We start from the raw sequence: 24,428 nt of genomic DNA, 5'->3' as shown, positions 1-24,428 counted from the left end.
AGAAATCGATTTTAAGAGCCCTTAAAATTGATTTAAAGTACCTTGTAGTGTGGACGGGTACAGCGTTAAATCGATTTAACGCTGTTTAAATCGATTTAATGCTGTAGTGTGGACCAGGCCTCACAGACTTGACTCCTTCCTAGTCTGAGTCCAGCAGTCACTCACACCCCCGTAGTTACTGTCCTTTGTTCCAGTTTCTTTCAGGCATTTCTTTAGGGTGGAGAGGCCATCTCTTAAGCCAGCTGAAGACAAAATAGAGAGGCTTCCAGGGCCTTTTATATTCTTTCTTGTGGGCAGAAACCTCTTTGTTCTGTGCGAAGTCACAGCAACAAGATGAAGTTTGTAGCCACCTGGGCAAGTCACATATCTATAAATTATTCAGCTTTTTGCAGGCTGATGCCATTGTTTACATGTTAGTTTGAATGTTCCCAGGAAAGCTCAGATGTGGATTGGTGTCTCCCAAAGTCCATTGTCAGTTAAGTGTTTCTTGACTGGGCATTTAATGAGAATAGTCCTTTCTAAAGAAGCTGACCAAATGCTTCACTGAGGCTGCTCTAAGAATCAAACACATTGAGATACAAGTACATAGCCAATATTCATAACTTCTGATATGAAAATGATACACACAGACAGCATAATCATAACCAGCAAAATACAACCTTTCCATAGACACCCCACTTGACCTCTTCTGTACAAGACCTGGTGCAACTAGAGGACCCTGGTTGCAGCTATGATCTATATGATCACAGTTCATGTCAGGTTGGTTTTTTTAATTTTATTTTAAACATATTTGTTTCATGCTTAAAGTTGTTGGTTTGTTTTGAAATAACCATAGTAAACATCTTACAAATACCCATAGTTTTTAAATGTTTGATTGTTCTTACAGCAAATGTTTATTTTATAAAAGTATGGTGGAGGTTTGTGAACCTTTGAAACATTTCAGTTTTGGGTTAGACCCTTGTTTATTTTTGTAAATACATTATTTTAAACTTTTCACGACTTTAAGTTGCTAGAAAGACTAACCCATAGTGCTCAACCAACTCCTGGGGTTTTATTTAAACTGTCCAATAGCATTCAACGAAATCCTGAGGTTTTATTTCATTTTATATTAATTAGAGCTCACCATCCTCACCCACCCGCCTCCCTTACTGTGTGTGTACACCCATCAAACGTCATTACTGATCACTAATATCTATAACTCTGATGGAAACAAGGGTGGATAATCACATCTAGACCTAGATCTACAGCATCACTGAAGGCAAGAGAGTCATCCCTGCTATTTCAGTGGGAATGTGGTTAAACCATCAGCTCAACAGGGTAAGGCAGCTCTATTGTACTCAAACACATCTCAAATGTTGCTGTTTTATATAGAATATAGGAGCTTTTTAAAATTTATTTATTGCTTTATTATAAACACGTTGTTTTTGTGCCTTTCCTCCCCGCCCAGGAGTCTACTACACACATTTCAACTTTTTGCTGTAAATAGGTCTCTTTACACAAAGACATAATAGCTGGGTTCTCAGAAACTATTTTGATTTAAAAGACATACAGCCCCTTGAAAACAAATCAAGATGCTCCACCAAAACTTTTATCTTATTTAAGGGCCACGCAGACCTTCTAATAGAAACACAGATAGTCACAAAGTCCTTTTCAATAGATACTTTTATTTATAGCTACCAGGATTTATATCGCGTGTTTGTCCCCTCACCATTCTGTAACTTAATCCTTTTAGATTTCTTACAAATAGTTTTTTTCCTAGGAAGGGTTCTGTAACTTTTTGTGTGGACCAGACAGTTGATATAATGCACTAAGCAGGTATCCTCTGGTTTGGTAATTTTCTTTAAAATACTGTCAGGATCTCAAGCACTTTGAACAGCATTTACCAAGGTCACCCCTTGTGCTAAATTTTCTTACGTTAAGCACAGACATTGCGTAGCATAACCTATTTAATAAGCTTTCCAAACACAAGTTAGCACACAGGTCCCGGAGCTTTGAAGTCCAAATCACATAGTCATGGTGCTGTTGGCATCACAGTCTTCCAAAAGCTGCTCCCTAAGGCAGTGATTAAGGACAGCATAAACAATAACACGTACAATAGAGCATGTGACTTTTTATGCTCACGATTTGACACTGGGTCAGTTAGTTCTATGCTAAGGGTCCTCCTTAAATCCATATGGCCATCATCCTCGGTGTTCTTGTCAATGACTTGTACCAGCATTGAGCAAAAACATGTTGGGCCCAACTCATCTTCGCTGTCTGAGGCAACACTGTCCAGGGCCTCTGGGTCCTCTAGATAGGTGGTGTTGAGCTGTCGAGAGGTTTTCAGAAAAGAAACAGATGTAAGCCCTTGGCAGTTTTTTAGATTTACGCAACCCCAGCTCGGTTCCTACCCCATTATGCCCCATCCTCCACCATCCCTTGTTAATTGTTCATTTAGGGTGGGGGGAGGGATAGCTCAGTGGTTTGAGCATTGGCCTGCTAAACCCAGGGTTGTGAGTTCAATCCATTGAGGGGGCCATTTGGGGAACTGGGGTAAAAATCTGGGGTTTGGTCCTGCTTTGAGCAGGGGGTTGGACTAAATGACCTCCTGAGGTCCCTTCCAACCCTGATATTCTGTGATTTAACTGCACAATGTCGTCTCTGTTCACCTGGTACATCGATGACTCCCATGAGTTGTGGATTCCTTCCTCCATGGGGGTGAATGTCCTTGCTGAATGCCCCTAATCACTGGTCCATCCTCCCTATCTGTGTCTGCACGCAGAAGAGCTGACAAGCTTTATCAACCCTGGCTGGAACAAAATGGAGAATGATGAAAAACTGCACAAAGATTTGTCTGAATCTGTTGCTTTGGGTTAACGTTTGAGAATGTGAACTTCACTAACAAAGATCTCCACACATAGAACATTTTAAGCTTAAATTTCCACTGAAGTCAAATTTAAAATGATGTATTCAAGTGCAAATTTCACTATGTCCACTGCGTTGCTTAGTTGTTTACATCATCCAGGGAGGGAAAAGAAACAGTTTCTCTCTAAACCCTAGTTTGAATAAGTCTTGGTACACTGGGTAATTTCAGAGGACAGGGAGAAAGCTAATACTCTACCAATATTTAAAAAAGGATAAACAGGATGAATTGTAGGTCTGTCAGCCTAACATCAATCCTGGCCAAGATAATGGAACAGCTGATATGGGATGTCACCGTTCAGGACAACTGCATTTACATTCTAGACTTCTGGCTCCCAGCTGTTGCTTCTCTTGGGCAGAGACCCACTTCTCTCCTTCCTGACTGGGGGTTTTCCAGGCTGCACAGTTCCCTGGCTTCAATGTACTATCCCCAGAAAGCCAGATTGCCTAAACAGACCAGCATCTCTGCTCTGCTCTTTCTCTTTCCAGAGGCTACAAACAGCATAATTGCCCATAGCTATAAATTCCCACACAGCTCTTCCTAAGCAAGCACATTTATTTTCAGGGTGAAAGCTCCCCTATTTCTTGGACAGAAGGTCTGAAGAGCTGAAACGAGGCCCTGAGTCAGTTTAAACTCAGGGTATTTTTCCAAAAGTCCTTTCTTTGTCTGCTGAACTCTGGAGAATCCAGTCTGAAATATTATAGATGAGCCTCTACAGGTAGTGGAGAGGCACGTCTCTGGAGGTGTTACAACCTGACTGAATTTGCCTAATCACTCTCACCACTGTTCTTGGTTCCTGGAGGGCTGTGGTTTCCCTCTCCCATGGAGTTACATATAATCCCTAGCCCACAACGATACATGAACTTAATACAGTAGGATCTCACAGAGATATTGAAAGAAATTGTCATATCTGTCACACTGGACTTGATTAATAAAGAATTAAAGGAGGGTAATAAAAATAATAGCAATCAACATGGATTTATGGAAAATAGACCTGGTCAAACTAACAATGTCTTTTTTTTTTTTGGCCATTGTTTTGCTGACCAAAGGCTTTTTCAGGGCATTTGATTGCCAATTTGATGATGTTCATTGTGCTTACGCATGTAGCCAAGGAGACAGCAAGCAGGTTGTCATCTCCTCCCCCAGTTTCCAAGGAAGTACATAAAGATCCCCCAGTGTTCCAAAGGAGTACACAAAGATCATGGCAAATACCACCCTGACTGACAACACCAACTAAAATCAAGAAAATCCTTCTGGTCTCGTACTACAGCCCTCCTTGCAGAAGATAAGGACGTTTCCAGCAGATGGTCTGAAGCCTGGGTGGCTGCCGACATATGAAACAAAAATCTAATCAACAATTCAACCATGCAAGTGCCGGGCTTCTCCTTCCCATGGTGCCTAGGGACAGTTCTAAACCGTATCCACACCCAACATGGAAGATGCGCATACTCAGGGTATGTCTACACTACAGAATTATTCTGATTTTACATAAACCAGTTTTGTAAAACAGATTGTATAAAGTCGAGTGCATGCGGCCGCACAAAGCACAATAATTCGGCGGTGTGCGTCCATGTACAGAGGCTAGTGTCGATTTCTGGAGCGTTGCACTGTGGGTAGCTATCCCGTAGCTATTCCATAGTTCTCGCAGTCTCCCCCGCCCATTGGAATTCTGGGTTGAGATCCCAATGCATGATGGTGCAAAAACAGTGTTGCGGGTGATTCTGGGTAAATGTCGTCACTCATTCCTTCCTCCGTGAAAGCAACGGCGGCAGACAATCATTTCGTGCCCTTTTTCCCTGGATTGCCCTGGCAGACGCCATAGCATGGCAACCATGGAGCCCGTTTTGCCTTTTGTCACTGTCACCGTATGTGTACTTGATGCTGCTGACAGACGCAGTACTGCAGTGCTACACAGCAGCATTCATTTGCCTTTGCAAGGTAGCAGAAATGGTTACTATCCTGGCTGGCCTTCGCTGAGGTTGTCCGAGGGTGCAAAGACAAAAATGGGAATGACTCCCCAGGTCATTCCCTCCTTTATGATTTATCTAAAAATAGAGTCAATCCTGCCTAGAATATGGGACAAGTGTATTAGAGAACCAGTGTACCAGAGAACCAGAGAGCATAGCCACTCCATGTCAGATCCCACAGAAATGATGAGCTGCATACCATTATAGGGGGTGCCCCTGCAACAACCCCACCCGTTGCTTCCCTCCTCCCCCAACCTTTCTGGGCTACCATTGCGTGTCCCCCCATTTGTGTGATGAAGTAATAAAGAATGCAGGAATAAGAAACACGGACTTTTTAGTGAGATAAAATGAGGGGGAGGCAGCCTCCAGCTGCTATTATAGTCCAGGCAGGACTTTAAACGGTGGTGGGTGAGAGAAGCCCAGCATCCCGCTGCTATGACAGTCTAGGCAGTACAGAATCTTTTCTTTAGACATGAAGGGAGGGTGGGGGGCTGATGGAGCTCAGCCTCCAGTTGCTATGATGAAGACAGTTACCAGCTGTTCTGTACTATCTGCCAGAAATGACCGGGAGTCATTCCTATTTTTACCCAGGCGCCCCAGGCCAATCTCACTGAGGCCAGCCAGGAGCACTCACAGGATGATGAGGACAGCTATCAGTCATTTTGTACTGTACCATCTGCCACCAGGGAGGGGAGAGGATGCTGCTGTTCAGTGCCGCAGCACTGCGTCTACCAGCAGCATGCAGTAGACATACGGTGACATTGAAAAAAGTCAAGAAATGATTTTTTCCCCCTTTTCTTTCATGGGGCGGGGGGAAGGGGGGTAAATTGACGAGATATACGCTGAACCACCCCGGACAATGCGTTTGACCCTACAGGCGTTGGGAGCTCAGCCAAGAATGCAAATACTTTTCAGAGACTGCAGGGACTGTGGGATAGCTGGAGTCCTCAGTACCTTCTCCCTCCCTCCATGAGCGTCCATTTGATTCTTTGGCTTTCCGTTACGCTTGTCACACAGCACTGTGCTGTAGCCTCTGTCTATCATAGCCTGGAGATTTTTTCAAATGCTTTGTCATTTCGTCTTCTGTAATGGAGCTGTGATAGAACAGATTTGTCTCCCCATACAGCAATCAGATCCAGTATCTCCCGTACAGTCCATGCTGGAGCTCTTTTTGGATTTGGGACTGCATCGCCAGCCGTGCTCACCAGAGCTCCACGCTGGGCAAACAGGAAATGAAATTCAAAAGTTCGCAGGGCTTTTCCTGTCTACCTGGCCAGTGCATCTGAGTTCAGATTGCTTTCCAGAGCAGTCACAATGGTGCACTGCGGGATACCGCCTGGAGGCCAATATCGTTGATTTGCGGCCACACTAACCCTAATCCGACATGGCAATATCGATTTCAGCGCTACTCCTCTCGTCAGGGAGGAGTACAGAAATCGGTTTAAAGAGCCCTTTACATCGATATAAAGGGCCTCGTTGTGTGGATGGGTGCAGGGTTAAATCAGTTTAACGCTGATAAATTCGGTTTAAATGCGTAGTGTAGACCAGGCCCTAGTCCATAGATAGAAATTGAGGGAATCGCCGAACTGTGACTGTGATATGGTGCAAACTGTTGGACAAATCACGGATGACTGTCCAATCTATGCTCATCCTGGAGGTGTCACAGCCATGCTCTGGACTGAATAATAGACCTTAGGATCCAACTGTAGCCCCTGTCATTGCTTTCACTGTTCCACTATTGCCAAATGAAAGAAGAATATCTTTTTGATGAGATTACAAGTTTGGTTAATAAAGACGATGCTGCTGATATAGTATAATTAGACTTCTGTCAGGTATTTGACTTGATACCACATGACATTTTGATTAAGAAACTCAAAAGATACAAAATCAACATGGCATACATTAATAGATTAAAAACTGGCTAAATGACAGATCTCTCAAAATGTAAATGAGAAAGCATCATCGAACGTGTGTTTCTAGTGAGGTTCCACAAGGATCAGTTCTTGGTCCAGTGCTGTTCAACATTTTTATCCATGACCTGGAAGAGAACCTAAAATCATTACTGATAAAGTTTGGAGATGACACAAACATCAGGGAAGTGGTAAGTAATGAAGAGGACAGGACACTGATACAGAGTTATCTGGATTTCTTGGTAGACTTGGGCACAAGTAAACAATACGTTTTAATATTTTATTTTACCTCTATATTTGGTGCTCCTGATGTACTGTGTCCGGTTCTGGTGCTCAGAGTTCAAGAAGGATGTTGATAAAATGGAGAAGGTTCAGAAAAGAGCCACAAGAATGATTAAGGGACTGGAAACATGCCTTACACTGATAGACTCAAAGAGCTCAACCTATTTAGTTTAACAGAGAGAATGTTAACAAAGAGAATTGTGACTTGATCACAATTTATAAGTACCTACATGGGGAACAGAAATTTCACAATATATGTCTCTTCAATCTAGCAGACAAAGGTATAAGAAGATCCAATGGCTGGAAGCTGAAGCTAGACAAAGTTGGACTAGAAATAAGGTGCACATTTTTAACAGTTCAATTAACCATTGAAACAACTTACTAACAATTATGGTGGATTTGTGATCACTGACTATAAATCAGGTTTGGTTGTTTTCAAAAAATACATGCTTAGCAGGAACTAATTCAGGAAAGTCCCTTCGCCTGTGTTACATAGGAGGTCAGAGACTAGATGATTGCAGTGGTCTCTTCAGGCTTTATAATCTAGTTTGGACCTTGGCTTGTGAGCTCCATCCTACAGTATCTGTATCCTACAGTACCTCCCCATCTATTAATGTCAGGCTCATAACGTGTCTCGGAAATATCACTACCCCATTTTACAGATGAGGTATGGAGACACCAAATGATTGATCTAACGGCACATAGCAAGTGACAGGAAATTAACTCAGCTTTTGTACCTCTCAGTCCATTATAATCACAGCTATAATACCAAGCTCTTTTCATCAATATATCTCAGAGCACTTGACAAAGGCGACAACCTTCATTACTCACATTTTATAGAGGTACTGAACTGGTTTGCCCAATATCACCCAGCAGACCAGTAGCAAAACTGTGCATAGAACCCAGCTCTCCTGGCCCACTATGTTAGCCACTGCCCATACAAAGCCAGCCCTCTTCCACATCCCTGATTGCATGCAAGTATCCAACACAATCTGCGCATCGGGATGTCCAGTCTAGCGGCCTACTCACTACTCTTCTCCAAGGCATTTCTTTCTGAGAACAAATGGCTGATAATCTCTGATCACAGCACAGGGTATGTCTACACTACAGGATTATTCTGATTTTACAGAAACTGGTTTTTTGAAACAGATTGTATAAAGTCGAGTGCACGTGGCCACACTAAGCACATTAATTCGGCGGTGTGCGTCCATGTACCGAGGCTAGCGTCAATTTCCGGAGCGCTTCACTGTGGGTAGCTATCCCATAGCTTTCCCATAGTTCCCACAGTCTCCCCTGCCCATTGGAATTCTGGGTTGAGATCCCAGCGATTGATGGGGCAAAAAACATTGTAGCTAGTGGTTCTGGGTACAGCCTCACCCCTCCCTCTGTGAAAGCAGTGGCAGACAACTGTTTTGTGTCTTTTTTCCTGGGTGAACTGTGCAGATGCCATACCATGGCAAGCATGGACCCTGCTCAGCTCAAATCATGGACGCTGTAAACACCTCACGCATTCTCGTGCAGTCTATGCTGCAAAACCAGGCGAGGAGGAGGCGGCTATGGCAGAGCGGCAATAAGAGTGATGAGGACATGGACACAGAATTCTCTCAAACTGCGGGCCCCAGCGCTTTGGAGATCATGCTGGTAATGGGGCAGGTTCTTGCCACTGAACACCAATTTGGGGCCCGGGAAACAAGCACAGACAGGTGGGACCGCCTAGTGTTGCAGGTGTGGGATGATTCCCAGTGGCTGCGAAACTTTCGCATGCATAAGGGCACTTTCCTGGAACTTTGTGACTTGCTTTCCCCTGCCCTGAAACGCCAGAATACCAAGATGAGAGCAGCTCTCACAGTTGAGAAGTGAGTGGCGATAGCCCTCTGGACGCTTGCAATGCCAGACAGCTACCGGTCCGTCGGGAATCAATTTGGAGTGGGCAAATCTACTGTGGGGGCTGCTCTGATACAAGTAGCCAAAGCAATCACTAAGCTGCTGCTACGAAAGGTAGTGACTCTGGGAAATGTGCAGGTCATAGTTTTGCTGCAATGGAATTCCCTAACTGTGGTGGGGTGACAGATGGAACCCATATCCCTATCTTGGCACCAGGGCACCCAGTACATAAACCGCAAGGGGTACTTTTCCATGGTGCTGCAAGCACTAGTGGATCACAAGGGACGTTTCACCAACATCCACGTGGGAGGCCGGGAAGGGTTCATGATGCTCGCGTCTTCAGGAACATTGTTTAAACAGCTGCAGCAAGAGAATTACTTCCCAGACCAGAAAATAACAGTTGATGTTGAAATGCCTGTAGTTATCCTGGGGGACCCAGCCTACCCCTTGATGCCATGAGTCATGAAGCCATACACAGGCAGCCTGGACAGTAGTCAGGAGCTGTTCAACTACAGGCTGAGCAAGTGCAGAATGGTGGTAGAATGTGCATTTGGACGTTTAAAGGGACGCTGGCACACATAACTGACTCGGTCAGACCTCAGCCAAACCAATATCCCCATTGTTATTGCTGCTTGCTGTGTGCTCCACAATCTCTGTGAGAGTAAGGGGGAGACCTTTATGGCAGGGTGGGAGGCTGAGGCAAATCACCTGGCCGCAGATTACGCACAGCCAGACACCAGGGCGATTAGAAGAGCACACCAGGAAGTGGTGCGCATCAGAGAAGCTTTGAAAATCAGTTTCATCACTGGCCAGGGTATGGTGTGACTGTTGTGTTTGTTTCTCCTTGATGAAAATCCGCCCCCTTGATTAACTCATTCCCTGTAAGCAACCAACCCTCCCCCTTCCATTACAGCTTGCTTTCTAAGGAAATAAAGTCACTATCGTTTAAATATCATGTATTCTTTATTAACTGATTATAAAAAGAGAGAGAGAACTGAGAAGGTAGCCTGGGTGGGGTTTGGGAGGAGGACAGGAGGAAAGGAAAAGGCCACTAAAAAATTTCAAAATAATGACAGCCTTTTGGTTGGGCTGTCCACTGGGATGGAGTGGGCGGGTGCACGGAGCCTCCCCCAACACGTTCTTACACATCTGGTGGGTGAGGAGGCTATGGAATATGGTGAGGAGGGAGGGTGGTTATACAGGGGCTGCAGCAGCACTCTGTGATCCTGCTGCCATTCCTGAAGCTCCACCAGATGCCGGAGCATGTCAGTTTGATCACACAGCAGCCCCAGCATTGCATCATGCCTCCTCTGATCTTCCTGCCGCCACTTCTCATCTCGAGCAACTCTCCTCTCCTCACGTTGGTCACTCCTCTCCTCACGGTCACTGGCATCTTTCCTGTACTTTGATACCATGTCCTTCCACTCATTGAGATGAGCTCTTTCATTGCGGGTCACTTCCATGATTTCCGAGAACATTTCGTCTCGTGTCTTTTTTTTTCGCTGCCTTATCTGAGATAGCCTTCGGGATGGAAGAGGGAGGCTTGAAAAATTTGCAGCTGCAGGAGGGAGGGGAAAAAAGGGAGAGAAGTATTTAAAAAGATACATTTTACAGAACAATGGTTATACTCTTTCACGGTGAACAACACTATTCACATTACATAGCACATGAGATTTCAGTACAAGGTCGCATTTTGCATCTTAATATTGAGTGCCTGCGGCTTTAGTGTTAGAGATCACAGAGGCAGGTCCAGGCAACAGAGTTCAGCTTGCATGCGGCCATGGTAAGCCATTGTCTTTTGGTTTCTGCAGCCTTCATATATCCAGCGCTCTCCTTTCCCAAATACCAAGCAAAGCCCGTTGAGTGCTACGTCTTTCCTGCTAACGTACAGCAGCAGAAACCAAACTCTGCCCCCCATCCAATTCTCTGGGATGATCGCTTTACCACTCCCCCCACCGCTTGGCTGGTATCATGGAAGATCCCTGCTAGCCACCCCCCACCACCACGTGGCTGGTATCAGGGAAGATCTCAGCTAGCCAAACATGAAAAAGCTCAGCGCCAGTCACCCCCTACCCTCCCCCTGCTTGGCTACCTGCAGAGAAGGATTTTTTTTCAGAAACAGGCAAACAGCCCAGAGGAATGGCCACCTCTATCCCCTTAATTAAATTCCCGTATTTCAACCAGGTTACCATGAATGATATCACTCTCCTGAGGATAACACAGCGAGATAAAGAATGGATGTTGCTTGAATGCCAGCAAACACCAGGACCATATGCTGCCAGACTTTGTCATGCAATGATAACAGATTACTTGCTACATGCATGGTGTGGTCAAGTGCCCTACCATGGAGCATGAAATAAGGCTGCGCTGCCCAGAAACCTTCTGCAAAGGCTTTTAGAGTACCTCCAGGAGAGCTTCATGGAGATGTCCCTGGAGGATTTCCACTCCATCCCCAGACATGTTAACAGACTTTTCCAGTAGCTGTACTGGCCGCGAATGCATCCCAAGTCCTCAGGGCAAATTAATCATTAAAAAACGCTTGCTTTTAAACCAGGTTTTATATTTACAAAGGTACACTCACCAGAGATCCCTTCCATGGCTTCATTGTCTGGGATAGTGGCTTGGGAGGGATGGGAGGGTAATTCTGTCAGGCTGAGAAAAAGGTCCTGGCTGTTGGGGAGAACAGAGTGCTGTGTGCTCTCTGCAAGCTCGTCCTCCTCTTCCTCCTCCTCATCTTCCCCGTCCACAGAATCCTCAGGCATGGCTGAGATTACCCCTACCTCGGAATCCACGGTCAGGGGTGGGGTAGGGGCGGCGGACCCCCCCCCAGAATTATATGCAGCTCAGTGTAGAAGCAGCATGTTTGCGGCCCTGCCCCGGACCTTCTGTTTGCTTCTTTGGTTTTCTGGTAGGCTTGTCTGAGCTCCTTAACTTTCACACGGCAGTGTAGTGAGTCCCTAGTGTGGCCTCTCTGCATCATGGCCTTAGAGATTTTTTCAAATGTTTTTTCATTTCGTCTTTTGGAACGGAGTTTTGTTAGCATGCAATCATCTCCCCATATAGCAATCAGATCCAGTACCTCCCGTATGGTCCATGCTGGAGCTCTTTTTCGATTCTCAGACTGCACGCTTACCTGTGCTGATGAGCTGTGCGTGGTCACCTGTGCTGATCAGCTCTCCATGCTGGGCAAACAGGAAATGAAATTCAAAAGTTTGTGGGGCTTTTTCTGTCTACCTGACCAGTGCATCCGAGTTCAGATTGCTGTCCAGAGCGGTCACAATGGTGCACTGTGGGATAGCACCCGGAGGCCAATACTGTTGGATTGTGGCCACACTAACCCTAATGCAACATGGCAATACCGATTTCAGCGCTACTCCCTTCGTCAGGGAGGATTACAGATACCAGTATTAAGAGCCCTTTATATCGATATAAAGGGATTCGTTGTGTGGACAGGTGCAGGGTTAATTCGGTTTAACACTGCTAAATTCGGTATAAACTAGTAGTGTAGACCAGGCCACAGAGAGGGATTAGACCAGTGGTTCTCAAACTTGTTTTTACATGGACCACATGAAAATTGCTGAGGGTCTCGGCGGACCACTTAATGATCTTTCCAAATGTTGTTTGTACCATTAGCTAACTATTGTAAAGTGCTTTGTATAAAAGTGCTTTGTATAAAAGCGCTATATTAAAAAAACCCTTAATATTAACATTTTTTGTTCTACAAATAAAAGTTCACAACTCATATTTTAATATCAGTAGTCTTACCTTTCTAATGCATTGGATGTGCCCTCTCTCCCCCAGTGCAGAAGCCCCTAAGTTGGGGCTGAGAAGGAGCGGCGGGTCTCTCCCCCGTCACAACAGCCAAAAAGCTGAGGCTGGGAAGGAGGGCGATCTCTCACCAGCAGCTGCGGCCCTGGAGCTGGGGAACGTCACCTCTTTCTCTGGACACAGCAGCCCTACACGTCCCAAATTCCCCCCACCCCCTCTTCTCACCCCACTGCCTCTTCCCACCTACTCCCTATTCCCCACAAGGCCACCACCTCACCTTACATGTGTGTCTTCTCCAGGGTCCAGGTATCTAATTAGTGGAACTATCTGTGGACCATCAGTGGTCCACAGACCACAGTTTGAGAACCTTTAAATCAGCTTCTGTATCCAGTGACTTGAAGATAGCTAATGTAATGCTCATATTTAAAAAGGGCTTTAGAGGTGATCCTGTCAATTACAGATTGATAAGTCTAATGTCAATACCGGGCAAATGAGTTGAAAGAATAGTAAAGAATAAAATTGTCAGACACATAGAAGAACATAAATTGTTGGGCAAAAGTCAACATGGTTTCTGCAAAGGGAAATCATGTCTTACTAATCTATTAGAGTTCTTTGAAGGGGTCAACAAACATGTGGACAAGGGGGATTCAGTGGACATAGTGTACTTAGATTTCCAGTATCGGGGGGTAGCCGTATTAGTCTGTATCCACAAAAACAATAAGGAGTCTGGTGGCACCTTAAAGACTAACAGATTTATTTGGGCATAAGCTTTCGTGAGTAAAAACCCTCACTTCTTCAGATGCATGGGGTGAAAGTTACAGATGCAGGCATTATATAATGACACATGAAGAGAAGGGAGTACCTCACAAGTGAAGAACCAGTGTTGACAGGGGCAATTCAATCAGTTAGATTTCCAGAAAGCCTTTGACAAGGTACCTCACCAAAAGTTCTTATGTAAATTAAGTTGTCATGGATAAGAGGGAAGATCCTTTCATAGACTGAGAACCGGTTAAAAGACAGAGAACAAAGGGTAGGGATTAATGGTAAATTTTCAGAATGGAGAGAGGTAACTAGTGGTGTTCCCCTAGGACCAATCTTATTCAACTTATTCATAAATGATCTGGAGAAAGGGGTCAACAGAGAGGTGGCAAAGTTTGCAGATGATAGTAAACTGCTCAAGATAGTTAAGACTATAGTAAGTGAAGGCCCTGATAAAGGCCCAGTATGAGGCCTGAGGCCTAAACTAAAATAATGGCCAAGACTTTGCTAACATAAAGCAAAGTGAAGCTGTGAGCCAGAGGCAGGCCCTGCTCACAGAAGCTGGCAAGGAAAGGGCTGATGCTGCAAGAAGATACGTACCTAAAAGGTACTGAACACCAGAGATCAGAACATTCACATACTTGCACATTCCACACAGATAACAAGGAACAGACTGACCCATCCCAATGACAGAGGCAAAAGGGTAAAATGATGGATAGAGTTGTTTTGATTGAACCAACATGTACAAGGTTAGAGGCGGCACCTTATTACGTAGAGGGGTTGTACCTTGCTACGTAGAAGGATTGTACCTCAATATGTCAGGAGTGATGTGTAACTTGTTTGTACCTGTGTATAAAAATGCATCCCTGGGGCGGTGTCTTTGTCTGGCGGAGGGGGCAGTGGAAAGTCCCGCCACTAACTGAGCCGAGTCCATTGACCGTGGGTACATATTCGTAGTATGCCCTGAGTTAGGCTAAGAAACCTACAGGGAACTATTATTGTATCCAATACGGCAATAAACCTGACCGACGTGCCTTCGTACCTTACTAGACTCTGTGGTCATTGGGGGTTCTCTTCGGGTCTGCTGTGTCAGCTATTTGCAGAGCTGGGGCAGCACACAGAGGGAACACACGCACGCAGCCGAGTGATACCAACAAGGAGAGAGCAGAGCACCATACCGGTAGCTTGTGACAACACTGGTGACCCCGACCGCTGATCTGGTGAGTAAGTGAGCTGTCCGCTGTAAGAATCGCAATCTAACATGGCAGAAAACCTCGTGCTAGGGAACCCCCTAATCCCCTCCCTTTTGATCCCCATGGAGTTTTATAACTCATGGACCCGCTGGATTGCCAGTAAGGGGGGTCCATATGAACTGAAGAATGGGGAAACATGGACTGGCATATGTAGAGCCGAGGCTCTGAGAAATAGTAATAAAAGTAAAAAAGCAATAATTTTGCAACTCATGTCTATGGCAGTGAGATGGCTTAGACAGCATGCTGGCATGCTGGCCAAACAAGTAATGGAAAAAGCAGGGCAAGTAACAGGAACAAAGAAACAGTTAAAAGAATCAAAAGAAGCTACACAGCCCTGGAATGTTCCCAGCACCCTTGCAGGGTGGCAAGTAGCCCAAAGACAACCAGTACAGAAACAGAGTGAAACATTAGAAACAGCTGTAAGGAACCTACAAAAAATACATGTGCCGTCCCCTGTTATAAATATTGGTGGTAAACAGCAGGCTTCAGGTAGCTACCCTGTGCCTGAAGAATGGGGACAGAAGCAGAAAAAGGTGGTCCTAGTAAAAGTAACAGATGAAACTGGGTCCACTGCATTCCAACCATCACCTTATGATAAAAGCCGGGTTCCAGTTAAACTTAAACCGGAACCTAGACTGGTGCTTGTCAGAATGGGACAAGTAAGTGCACAGAAGAAAAGAGTAGCAAACAATACTCTCATTGAATTGGTAAATCAAATGAAGGAAAAAATGGAACAGTTCACAGAGTACATTAGGAGACAGGAGCTGCAACCTGATCGCAGGGGAGTGAGTAAAAAAGAATTTCAAAGTAAAAAACTAAAATTAAGCGGGTTAACACCTAGAATTGATGCATTAAACATGGAGCTGCCCAGAAACAGTTAACTGCAGCAAAAAAGGGCACTCCCACTATCCATTGGGCATGCACACAAAAGCAACAGACACTGGGGGAACAAATTCAGGTTTTACAAGAGCAGGTAACTACCCCCAATCTCCTCTCAGAGCCAGGATAAAAACCAGGGGCGCAATTCCCAACTGTGCAGGTTCCCAATTGCTTTGACCCATGGAACCACACTCCGCGCTCATATCTGAAAATAGAACCTTCTTTCTCAAATATTTTTACATACCGGTTAAGTTTTGTCTTTTATATGTTTTCTCAGTTTGCTAAACTTGCTGCTGCTGCCTGTACTTTCAAATACCTTGATAGAGTTAATCTCTCTTGGCTCAGGTCTCGCTACCTTCCTAGGTTGCTCTTCACCCTCCCTTCCCCCCGCTTTTCCTCACTTCTGCTCTCTTTGTTTTAAAAGTTAAAAGTTATAGTTTTTACAGAAACCTCCAAAAGATAAAGCAATTGAAAACAGAACAAAACAAGAAACAAAAAGAAAAAAAGGTAAATACTTTAAATCCAGTAAATTAATTATTTTAACCCTTCAGGAATGCAACAGCTGGAATTATTCCTAACTTTCTTGAAGATATGGTTGCCAAGCAACATAAATTCACTCTCTGCTTCTAATCCTAACCACTAACTAATATTTGAAACATGGGCTTTTCTTATTTCCATATAGCAGAGTTTTAAAATAATGTTAAATATAAAGTAATGCAAAATTCCTTGTTACCAAATTAATACAATACATTTGGCAAATGTTAATATATTTTTATCAAATTCATGCTACAAGTTTTAAATAAGGTAATAACTTGTTTATTCAAATGTTTAACCCTTTTTACTTTTTATTTTTGGTGGTGTTATTTTGTACAGTTATGAATAGAATTCTGGCGCCATTTGTTTTTAATTGTAAGTTTGTCCTGTATGTCATGTGTGTGTCTTGTGTCTATGTTGTGTGTGTCATGTGACTTTTTTTTTTTTGAAATTATTTTTATTTTGTTGCAACAAAAGTCAATTTTATACCCTTTTTAAAAAAAAATATAAGATATGGTACCACACTTCTTTAAGATCATGGTTTGGGTATAATAGTATTATTAACACCAATTTTTTGTACAAACTTCAAAAAGGTTTCAGTTATAAATATATGTACATATATTTCTGCCTCAACAAATAATGCAATTGCAAACAAAAAGAATTATCTTTTATCAATCACAGTTTTGTTTTTTAAGTCTTTTTTTTTAAATTGTTATTCAAAGAAAAAATGTAAGGGGAAACCTCAACATTAAGGTAAAAATAATATTAACAAATGTCAATTTCTTTTTTGGGCTTTTTATAAACTTGTTTGCACTTTTAAATATAGTTATAAGAATGTCATAACCAAAATGTTTTAAAATAACAATTCATGCAAAAAGCTAACCAAACAATTTCAACAGGTTTCCACCTTTGGCTCCCAAACATAACAAAGCATTTTGAAAGTATACCATCAAATACCCTCAAGGTATTTGCATGTATCTGTATTTAAAATTTATTTTGGTTTAATGTTATATAGTTGATTTAATTTTATATGCTTTTCTTTTGTTATGTTATGTTAATGGGAAGCAATGATTGTTAAAGTTTGTGCTTCTAAACAGTTAACAAGAGTAAAATTGGTATCACAAGCAAATTAACTCTAACTCTAAAAAGCGTGTTGAAGTTATGTTACTAAAAACAAAGTGTTCAGCAAGGGAAAGCAATACCCCTTCTCATGAAAGATTGTGAGCATTTATTTTAGCTGTTAAGCATTACATTTAGTATTAAATATTAGTAATGCACCCCAAATGAAAATGAATGTCTATACAACAATTGCAAAAGTATAGCTTGTGTTATAAAAGGCTCGGTCCCTATTACATTGTTCTTATTACATTGTAAACAAACTAAGTTAAAACTGTGTATTAAGTTTGGGTTACTGAAAACAAACAAACAAACAAAAAACTTTACTATGTTAACTAACAAAAGTTGTTTAAGTTGCATCCCACAGACCAAAGATGCCAGAAAATATCACACCCTGAAGACACCAGATAATAACTATATACAGTGAAGAAACCTCCAAGCATCAAGAAAAGAAAAATGCTTTATAAATAAGAGATTGTTCAAATACACTTCTATCTACCATATATGGACAATTAAGTTAACAATCAAACAAAAACCACTAGCTGGACCAGAAAAACTGTCATTTAATTTCAACTTGGTTACTGTGTAAAAATAACTGTATTCTTGCTGTACTACGTATGCAGCCGAGTGATACCAACAAGGAGAGAGCAGAGCACCACACCCGTAGCTTGTGACAACAAAGACCAAAGCAGACTGTGAAGAACTTCAAAAAGATCTCACAAAACTAAGTGATTGGCAACAAAATGGCAAATGAAATTTAATGTGGATAAATGTAAAGTAATGCACATTGGAAAAAATAACCCCAACTATACATACAATATGATGGCGGCTAATTTAGCTACAACGAGTCAGGAAAAAGATCTTGGAGTCATCGTGGACAGTTCTCTGAAGATGTCCACGCAGTGTGCAGAGGCAGTCAAAAAAGCAAACAGGATTTTAGGAATCATTAAAAAGGGGATAGAGAATAAGACAGATAACATCTTATTGCCCTTATATAAATCTATGACACGCCTAGATCTTGAACACTGTGTACAGATGTGGTCTCCTCGTCTCAAAAAAGATATACTGGCATTGGAAAAGGTTCAGAGAAAGGCAACTAAAATGATTAGGGGTTTGGAATGAGTCCCATAAGAGGAGACATTAAAGACGCTGTGACTTTTCAGCTTGGAAAAGAGGAGACTAAGGGGGGATATGATAGAGTGGTGTGGAGAAAGTGAATATGGAAAAATTATTTACTTGTTCCCATAATATAAGAACTAGGGGCCACCAAATGAAATTGATGGGCAGCAGGTTTAAAACAAATAAAAGGACATTCTTCAAACAGGGCTCAGTCAACCCATGGAACTCCTTGCTTGAAGAGGTTGTGAAGCAGGCCAGTGCAACCATTTAGGCGATCTATACGGTTGTCTAGGGCGCTGGGATTTGGGGGGGTGCCATTTTCTTCAGCAGTGACTGCGGCGGCCGGATCTTCAGCCGCCCTGGTTGCCGCCGGCATTTAGGCAGAGGGACCTGGGGTAGGGGAGCGCAGGGAGGGCCGCCTGCAGCAAGTAGGGGGAGGCGGCACACAGGGGAACTCCCTGCCCCAGCTCACCCCTGTCCTGCCTCCTCCCCGAGCACACCGTGGCTGCTTCACTTCTCCCGCCTCCCAGGTTTGCAGTGCCAATCAGCTTAGGTGCCGCAAGCCTGGGAGGCAGAAGAAGTGAAGCAGCGGTGGTGTGCTCGGGGTGCTCATGCTCGTAGCAGGAGTGAGCTGGGGCGAGGGGTGTGCCTCAGGGAGGAGGGTAGGAGGTGGGGAGCTGCCACAAGGGTGGGTGCCTCAGGGTGGAGGGGGGTAGCTGCTGTGGAGGGGGCGCCTTAGCGCGGAAGGGAAGAGCTGCCACGGGAGGGGGACGGAGGGCTCCTCAGGGCGAGGGCGCGGGGGCACAAGGTGGAAGTTTCGCCTAGGGTGTGAAACATCCTTGCACCGGCCCTGTTGTGAAGGCTAGGACTATAACAGGGTTTAAAACAGAACTAGATAAATTCATGGAGGTTAAGTCCATTAATGGCTATTAGCAAGGAAGGGTAAGGAATGGTGTCCCTAGCTTCTGTTTGTCAGAGGGTGGAGAGATGGATGGCAGGAGAGAGATCACTTGATCATTACGTTAGGTTCGCTCCCTCTGGGACACCTGAGATTGGTCACTGTCAGTAGACAGGATACTGGACTGGATGGACCTTTGGTCTGACCCAGTATGGCAGGGCCGCCCAGAGGATTCAGGGAGCCTGGGGTCTTCGGTGGCGGGTCCTGGAACGGAAGGACCCCCCGCTGACAAATTGCTGCTGAAGATCCGGAGCGGAAGAAGCTCCGGGAGTCTGGGCCCCACGAGAGTTTTGCAGGGCCCCCGGAGCGAGTGAAGGACCCTGCTCCAGGGGCCCTGAAAAACTCTCGTGGGGGCCCCTGCCAGGCCCAGGGCAAATTGCCCCACTTGCTCCCTCCCCCCTGGGCGGCCCTGCAGTATGGCCATTCTCATGTTCTTGTGCTAACCTCTGGCTTAGACATTTTAACATGAAGTTCCCCGCATGGCAGCTATCCCATTTTCATAACTACAAGCGTCACATTCATCCCCCAGAAGGCGGGTTCCCCTCCCAGAGTGAACGCAGGGACTTAGGTATAGCTCTTACAAACGGCACACATACCCCAGCCAGCCGCCCCTGTGACACTGATCTGCAGCTTGTGTGAGTCGCCCACCCGTATTCAGAGGCTGCTCGGGGAGGCGGACACCCCCACACTAGAGGACTCTTGTCACTGGGAAGGGAGGAAAAGCTGCTTATGTCTCTCCTCTCAGCCTCATTTGGGCTCACCATTTTGGAGGCTGAACTTCCTGGGTCAGAGGCAGCCGCTGGTGCATCCGGGAGCTCGGGCTGAGCCGCTGCCACTCCCCAACGGGGTGAGTCCTTCCCTACCGCCTCTCTGTGCCCAGCTCGGGGTGACTTTCTCCGGGGGATGGCAGCCCCGGGCGCTGCCGACACCAGCCCCTGAGCCGGAGCCTGCAGGTGAGGGGTGAGACCCGGGGGAAGGGCTGGGGCCGGGCAGGAAAGTGACTCTGCACCAGCGGCCCCTCCTCGCCCCAGCTCTGCTCCCGGGGGGCGGGGGTCTGCGAGTCCCAGAGCTGCTGCCCTCCCTGCCCCCTGCCTCTCCCGAGCCGGGCCTGGGACCGAGTGGAGGGGAGAGGGGGCAGGAGGGAGACGGGGGAGAAACTGGAAGGGGCAGCAGGAGCAATAAGTGGGGAGGGGGAGGTTCTCTACTCCCAGCCCTGCCCAGCTCCATTCACTGCAGCATCCCGGGGCAGATTTACTCCAGTTCTTGCAGTGAGGCTGGGGTAGAAAATGAAGACAGATCAAAAATCCAGAGAAGATATTGTCTGTCTGATGTGCAGGGCCCATGGGAACCAATCCTGGCCCTGGGAGAGTGGATAGTGTTCGAACATCACCAGGGCTTTTCTGGCTGCACCTCTTAGCCCTGCTTAGTCTGAAAAGGGGTCCCCTCTGCTCCCAGGAGCAAGGAGACCAGAAGAGGAGAGGACAGAGGGTCTGGAGGAGGCCACACAGGGGAAGAAATAGGGGAGCAGAACTGTGGAATTGTCGCTGGCACAGCAAAGAGACATTCCCTGGTTCAGGTTCCTTCAAGAGGTGTGTGCATTCACGAGGGAGACACTGGGGGTTTCATTCATGTGACAACGGGAAAGCATCATAGAGTCAGTTGTCCAATGCTGGACAAAGAGCTCCGCTAGAATAAGAAAAACAGCCTGATTCCTGATCAAAGGGAGTGGAGCTGCCAGCTTGCAGTTCCTATGTCTGAGCAGGTGGGATTGTTCTAATGCAGGAGATACTTGCTGTTTCAGGGGCTGGTGACCTTCGAGAAGGTGGCTCTGTATTTCACCAAGGGGCAGTGGGAACTTCGGGACCCAGGTCAGAGAGACGTCATGCAGGAGAACTATGAGTCCCTGATATTGCTGGGTAAGACTTCCTTTCTTCTCACAAGAATGGGGAGATCTCTGAAGTGCCTGAGTCAGCTTCAGTTATTTGTGGTCAGAGCAGCACCGAGATCAGGGTCCCAGCATGCACATGGGGAGAGGAAGACCCTGCTCTGAAGAGCTCACCGTCTGACTGGAAAGATGCTCAAAGCATGAGAAGGGAAACAGAAGCACCTAGAGGGCAAGTGAATTGCCCTAGAAACAGGCCACATCATTCGCAGGGCTCGGAATAGAACTCAGGTCTTCTGCATCATAGGCTATGTCTACACAACAAGCTAGGGGTGTGGTTCTCCTGCACGTGTACACATATTCCTGCTAGTTCTCGTTGAGCTAGGGTGAGTAGAAGTAGCAATGTAGCCATGATAGCAGCAGCAGAAACATGGCTGAACCCAGCCACGTACAAACTGGTGGGTCTGTATCCATGGCTCTGCTGCCATTACCTAGGCTACTGTGGCTACACTGCTGTTTATACTGGCACTAGCTCAATGAGAGCTAGCACGAGGATGCGTCCACGAGCAGGGGAATCACACCCCGAGCTCGTCGTATACATATTCATAGGCTAATGTCCAATCCATTGGCCCACACTGCCTCCATATGGGCTCATCATCCTTTTGGATGGAGTGATAGTGACCCCTGTGGGTGCATCTTCACTATGAAAAAGGTGTGTTCTTACCCTGAGTTAAAGTCTATGTGGGAGCTTAATGACAGCCTTGAGCTACTAAGTCCTGTGAACACTACAGCCTACCTTCACTCATTTTATCTTGTTAGTTAACCTGAGGTGCCTAACTTGAGTTAAGACCACACTTTTTGTCTGAAGGAAGACAAGCCCTATTAAATTTGCCTAACATTTTCTATTATCACTTTCCATCTTCAGTTGCTTATTAACAAACTAACTGTTCAGGCTTAAATTTCCAGGGCTTTGGAGATGTGCTCCAGCTCTGCTCCAGCTCCAGGCAAAAACCTGCAGCTCCACTGCTCCAGAGCTGCTCTGTGCTCCAGCTCCAGGCTCCGCTCCAAAGCCCTGGAAATTTCCCATGCTTGGAGGCAATGGCCATAAGGTTGGAGAGATGCTTTTCATCGTCTATGTGAAAATGCAGCCAGTTTTGACAAAAAGTTATCAGCTGCAGAAAATTACCAGTATGGTTGCAAAAGATGGAATTTCTTTGATTTTTTTTTATTACAAAAAACCCCTAGGATGTATAATACAAAAATATGTTAAAAGAATGTTATTAAGATTGCAAAATCAAGCACTCAAAAGTTAGGAAATGCCAGGATTAGGTTCAGCCCTCTTATGCATGATCACAGAGTTTTTTGCACAAGATCCTGCCTCATTCAGTGTTCAGGATGAATGCTGCTCACTAGACCTCTAACTATCCCAAAGGGTCTCCAAGAGCATTTCCTCCTCTGTTACAGGTTTACCTGAGTTCACCACCGGCAGCAAGAGAAGGGACTTGATTAAAATTATGGAGCTTTTTAGTAGCATCTATTTAATGAATGTGTGACAAACTCTGATCTCTCCTCTTTCCTTTCTCCTGAGTAGACTTTCCGATTCCTAAACCCAACGTGATCTCTCGGATGGAAACAGTGGAAGAGCTGGGTATCCCAGATCCCCACGCTGCTAAGGAATGGGAGATCCTGAGAGTAGCCCCCACAGGTGAGGGGTTAGTATTAAGCCAAGTAAGAAACCATTTGCAAATGGCGCTAACAAGATTCCTACAAAGACCCCGTGAGCTCCCCAGTTCTGCCTTTGGGTCAGGATTGTCCCCAGCAGGTGTCATATCCCCTCACAGCAGACGTCACCCACAGCCTCTCGCCCAGCCTGACTAATACCTGGCAATAATTCTCTTTCCTGAATGTACGGATGGATTGTGGAAGCAGGATTGGTCACCTCCTCTCTCTCCTCTGAGGAAGGGCTTGGGGGGGATTCAGGTTGGGATCCATGAAGGGACTTAGGCATTGCAATGCTGGGCATCACAGGGCCTAACTTTTAGGCAGCTAGTAAATTGCAGGAACAGTATTGTGATTCACATAAGAACATAACATAAGAATGGCTGTCCCGGGTCAGACCAAAGGTCCATCTAGCCCAATATCTGTCTACTGACAGTGGCCAATGCCAGGTGCCCCAGAGGAAGTGAACCTAACAGGCAATGATCAAGTGATCTCTCCCCTGCCATCCATCTCCATCCTCTGACAAACAGAGGCTAGGGACACCATTCCTCACCCATCCTGGCTAATAGCCATTTATGGACTTAACCACCATGAATTTATCCAGTTTTAAACGCTGTTATAGTCCTAGCCTTCACAACCTCCTCAGGTAAGGAGTTCCACAAGTTGACTGTGCGCTGCGTGAAGAAGAACTTCCTTTTATTTGTTTTAAACCTGCTGCCTATTAATTTCATTTGGTGACCCCTAGTTCTTGTATTATGGGAATAAGTAAATAACTTTTGCTTATCCACTTTCTCCACATCACTCATGATTTTATATACTTCTATCATATCCCCCCTTAGTCTCCTCCTTTCCAAGCTGAAGAGTCCTAGCCTCCTTAATCTTTTCTCATATGGGACCCTCTCCAAACCCCTAATCTTTTTAGTTGCCCTTTTCTGAACATTTTCTAGTGACAGTATATCTTTTTTGCGGTGAGGAGACCACATCTGTACACAGTATTCAAGATGTGGGCATACCATGGATTTATATAAGGGCAATAATATATTCTCAGTCTTATTCTCTATCCCCTTTTTAATGATTCCTAACATTCTGTTTGCTTTTTTGACCGCCTCTGCACACTGCGTGGACATCTTCAGAGAACTGTCCACGATGACTCCAAGATCTTTTTCCTGACTCGTTGTAGCTAAATTAGCTGCCATCATATTGTATGTATAGTTGGGGTTATTTTTTCCAGTGTGCGTTACTTTACATTTATCCACATTAAATTTCATTTGCCATTTTGTTGCCCAATCACTTAGTTTTGTGAGATCTTTTTGAAGTTCTTCACAGTCTGCTTTGGTCTTAACTACCTTGAGCAGTTTATCTGCAAACTTTGCCATCTCACGGTTTACCCCTTTCTCCAGATCATTTTATGAATACATTGAATGGGATTGGTCCTAGGACTGACCCTTGGGGAACACCACTAGTTACCCCTTTCCATTCTGAGCATTTACCATTAA

The 24,428-nt window shown here is 45.1% G+C and overlaps 2 protein-coding genes and 1 long non-coding RNA gene across 9 annotated transcripts in view; 2 read left to right on the top strand and 1 right to left on the bottom strand.

Annotated features, from left to right (window-relative positions):
• The window catches only part of LOC115635683 (zinc finger protein 239-like), an 811,791-nt gene that overhangs the window by 782,552 nt on the left and 4,811 nt on the right, over nucleotides 1-24,428 (top strand). Inside the window, exons 1-4 of one of the 7 annotated variants that reach the window (XM_030534803.1) lie at nucleotides 20,093-20,178; nucleotides 20,787-20,920; nucleotides 21,133-21,247; nucleotides 22,805-22,918. In XM_030534803.1, the coding sequence (XP_030390663.1) occupies nucleotides 21,214-21,247; nucleotides 22,805-22,918 (148 nt within the window). In that variant the 5' untranslated portion in view covers nucleotides 20,093-20,178; nucleotides 20,787-20,920; nucleotides 21,133-21,213. The other 6 variants (XM_030534802.1, XM_030534804.1, XM_030534801.1 and 3 more) reach the window with 6 other exon arrangements.
• Nucleotides 675-20,009, bottom strand: LOC115635704. The gene is made up of 3 exons (XR_003996662.1): nucleotides 19,928-20,009; nucleotides 2,649-2,789; nucleotides 675-2,308 (listed from the first exon to the last, which is right to left on the bottom strand). It is a non-coding gene; the product is annotated as an uncharacterized LOC115635704 (long non-coding RNA).
• LOC115635670 (zinc finger protein 436-like) overlaps nucleotides 20,237-24,428 on the top strand; it is a 340,481-nt gene continuing 336,289 nt past the window's right edge. The window contains exon 1 of the mRNA XM_030534760.1: nucleotides 20,237-20,284. The gene's annotated coding sequence lies outside the window, so the exon portion shown is untranslated. The remainder of the gene's footprint in view (nucleotides 20,285-24,428) is intronic.

This window comes from Gopherus evgoodei, chromosome 15 (genome assembly GCF_007399415.2).
Source record: "Gopherus evgoodei ecotype Sinaloan lineage chromosome 15, rGopEvg1_v1.p, whole genome shotgun sequence".
In the NCBI taxonomy this organism is placed as follows: domain Eukaryota; kingdom Metazoa; phylum Chordata; order Testudines; family Testudinidae; genus Gopherus; species Gopherus evgoodei.
Note: the sequence above shows the minus strand (reverse complement) of the source record. Positions and strands in the feature narration are given on the sequence as shown.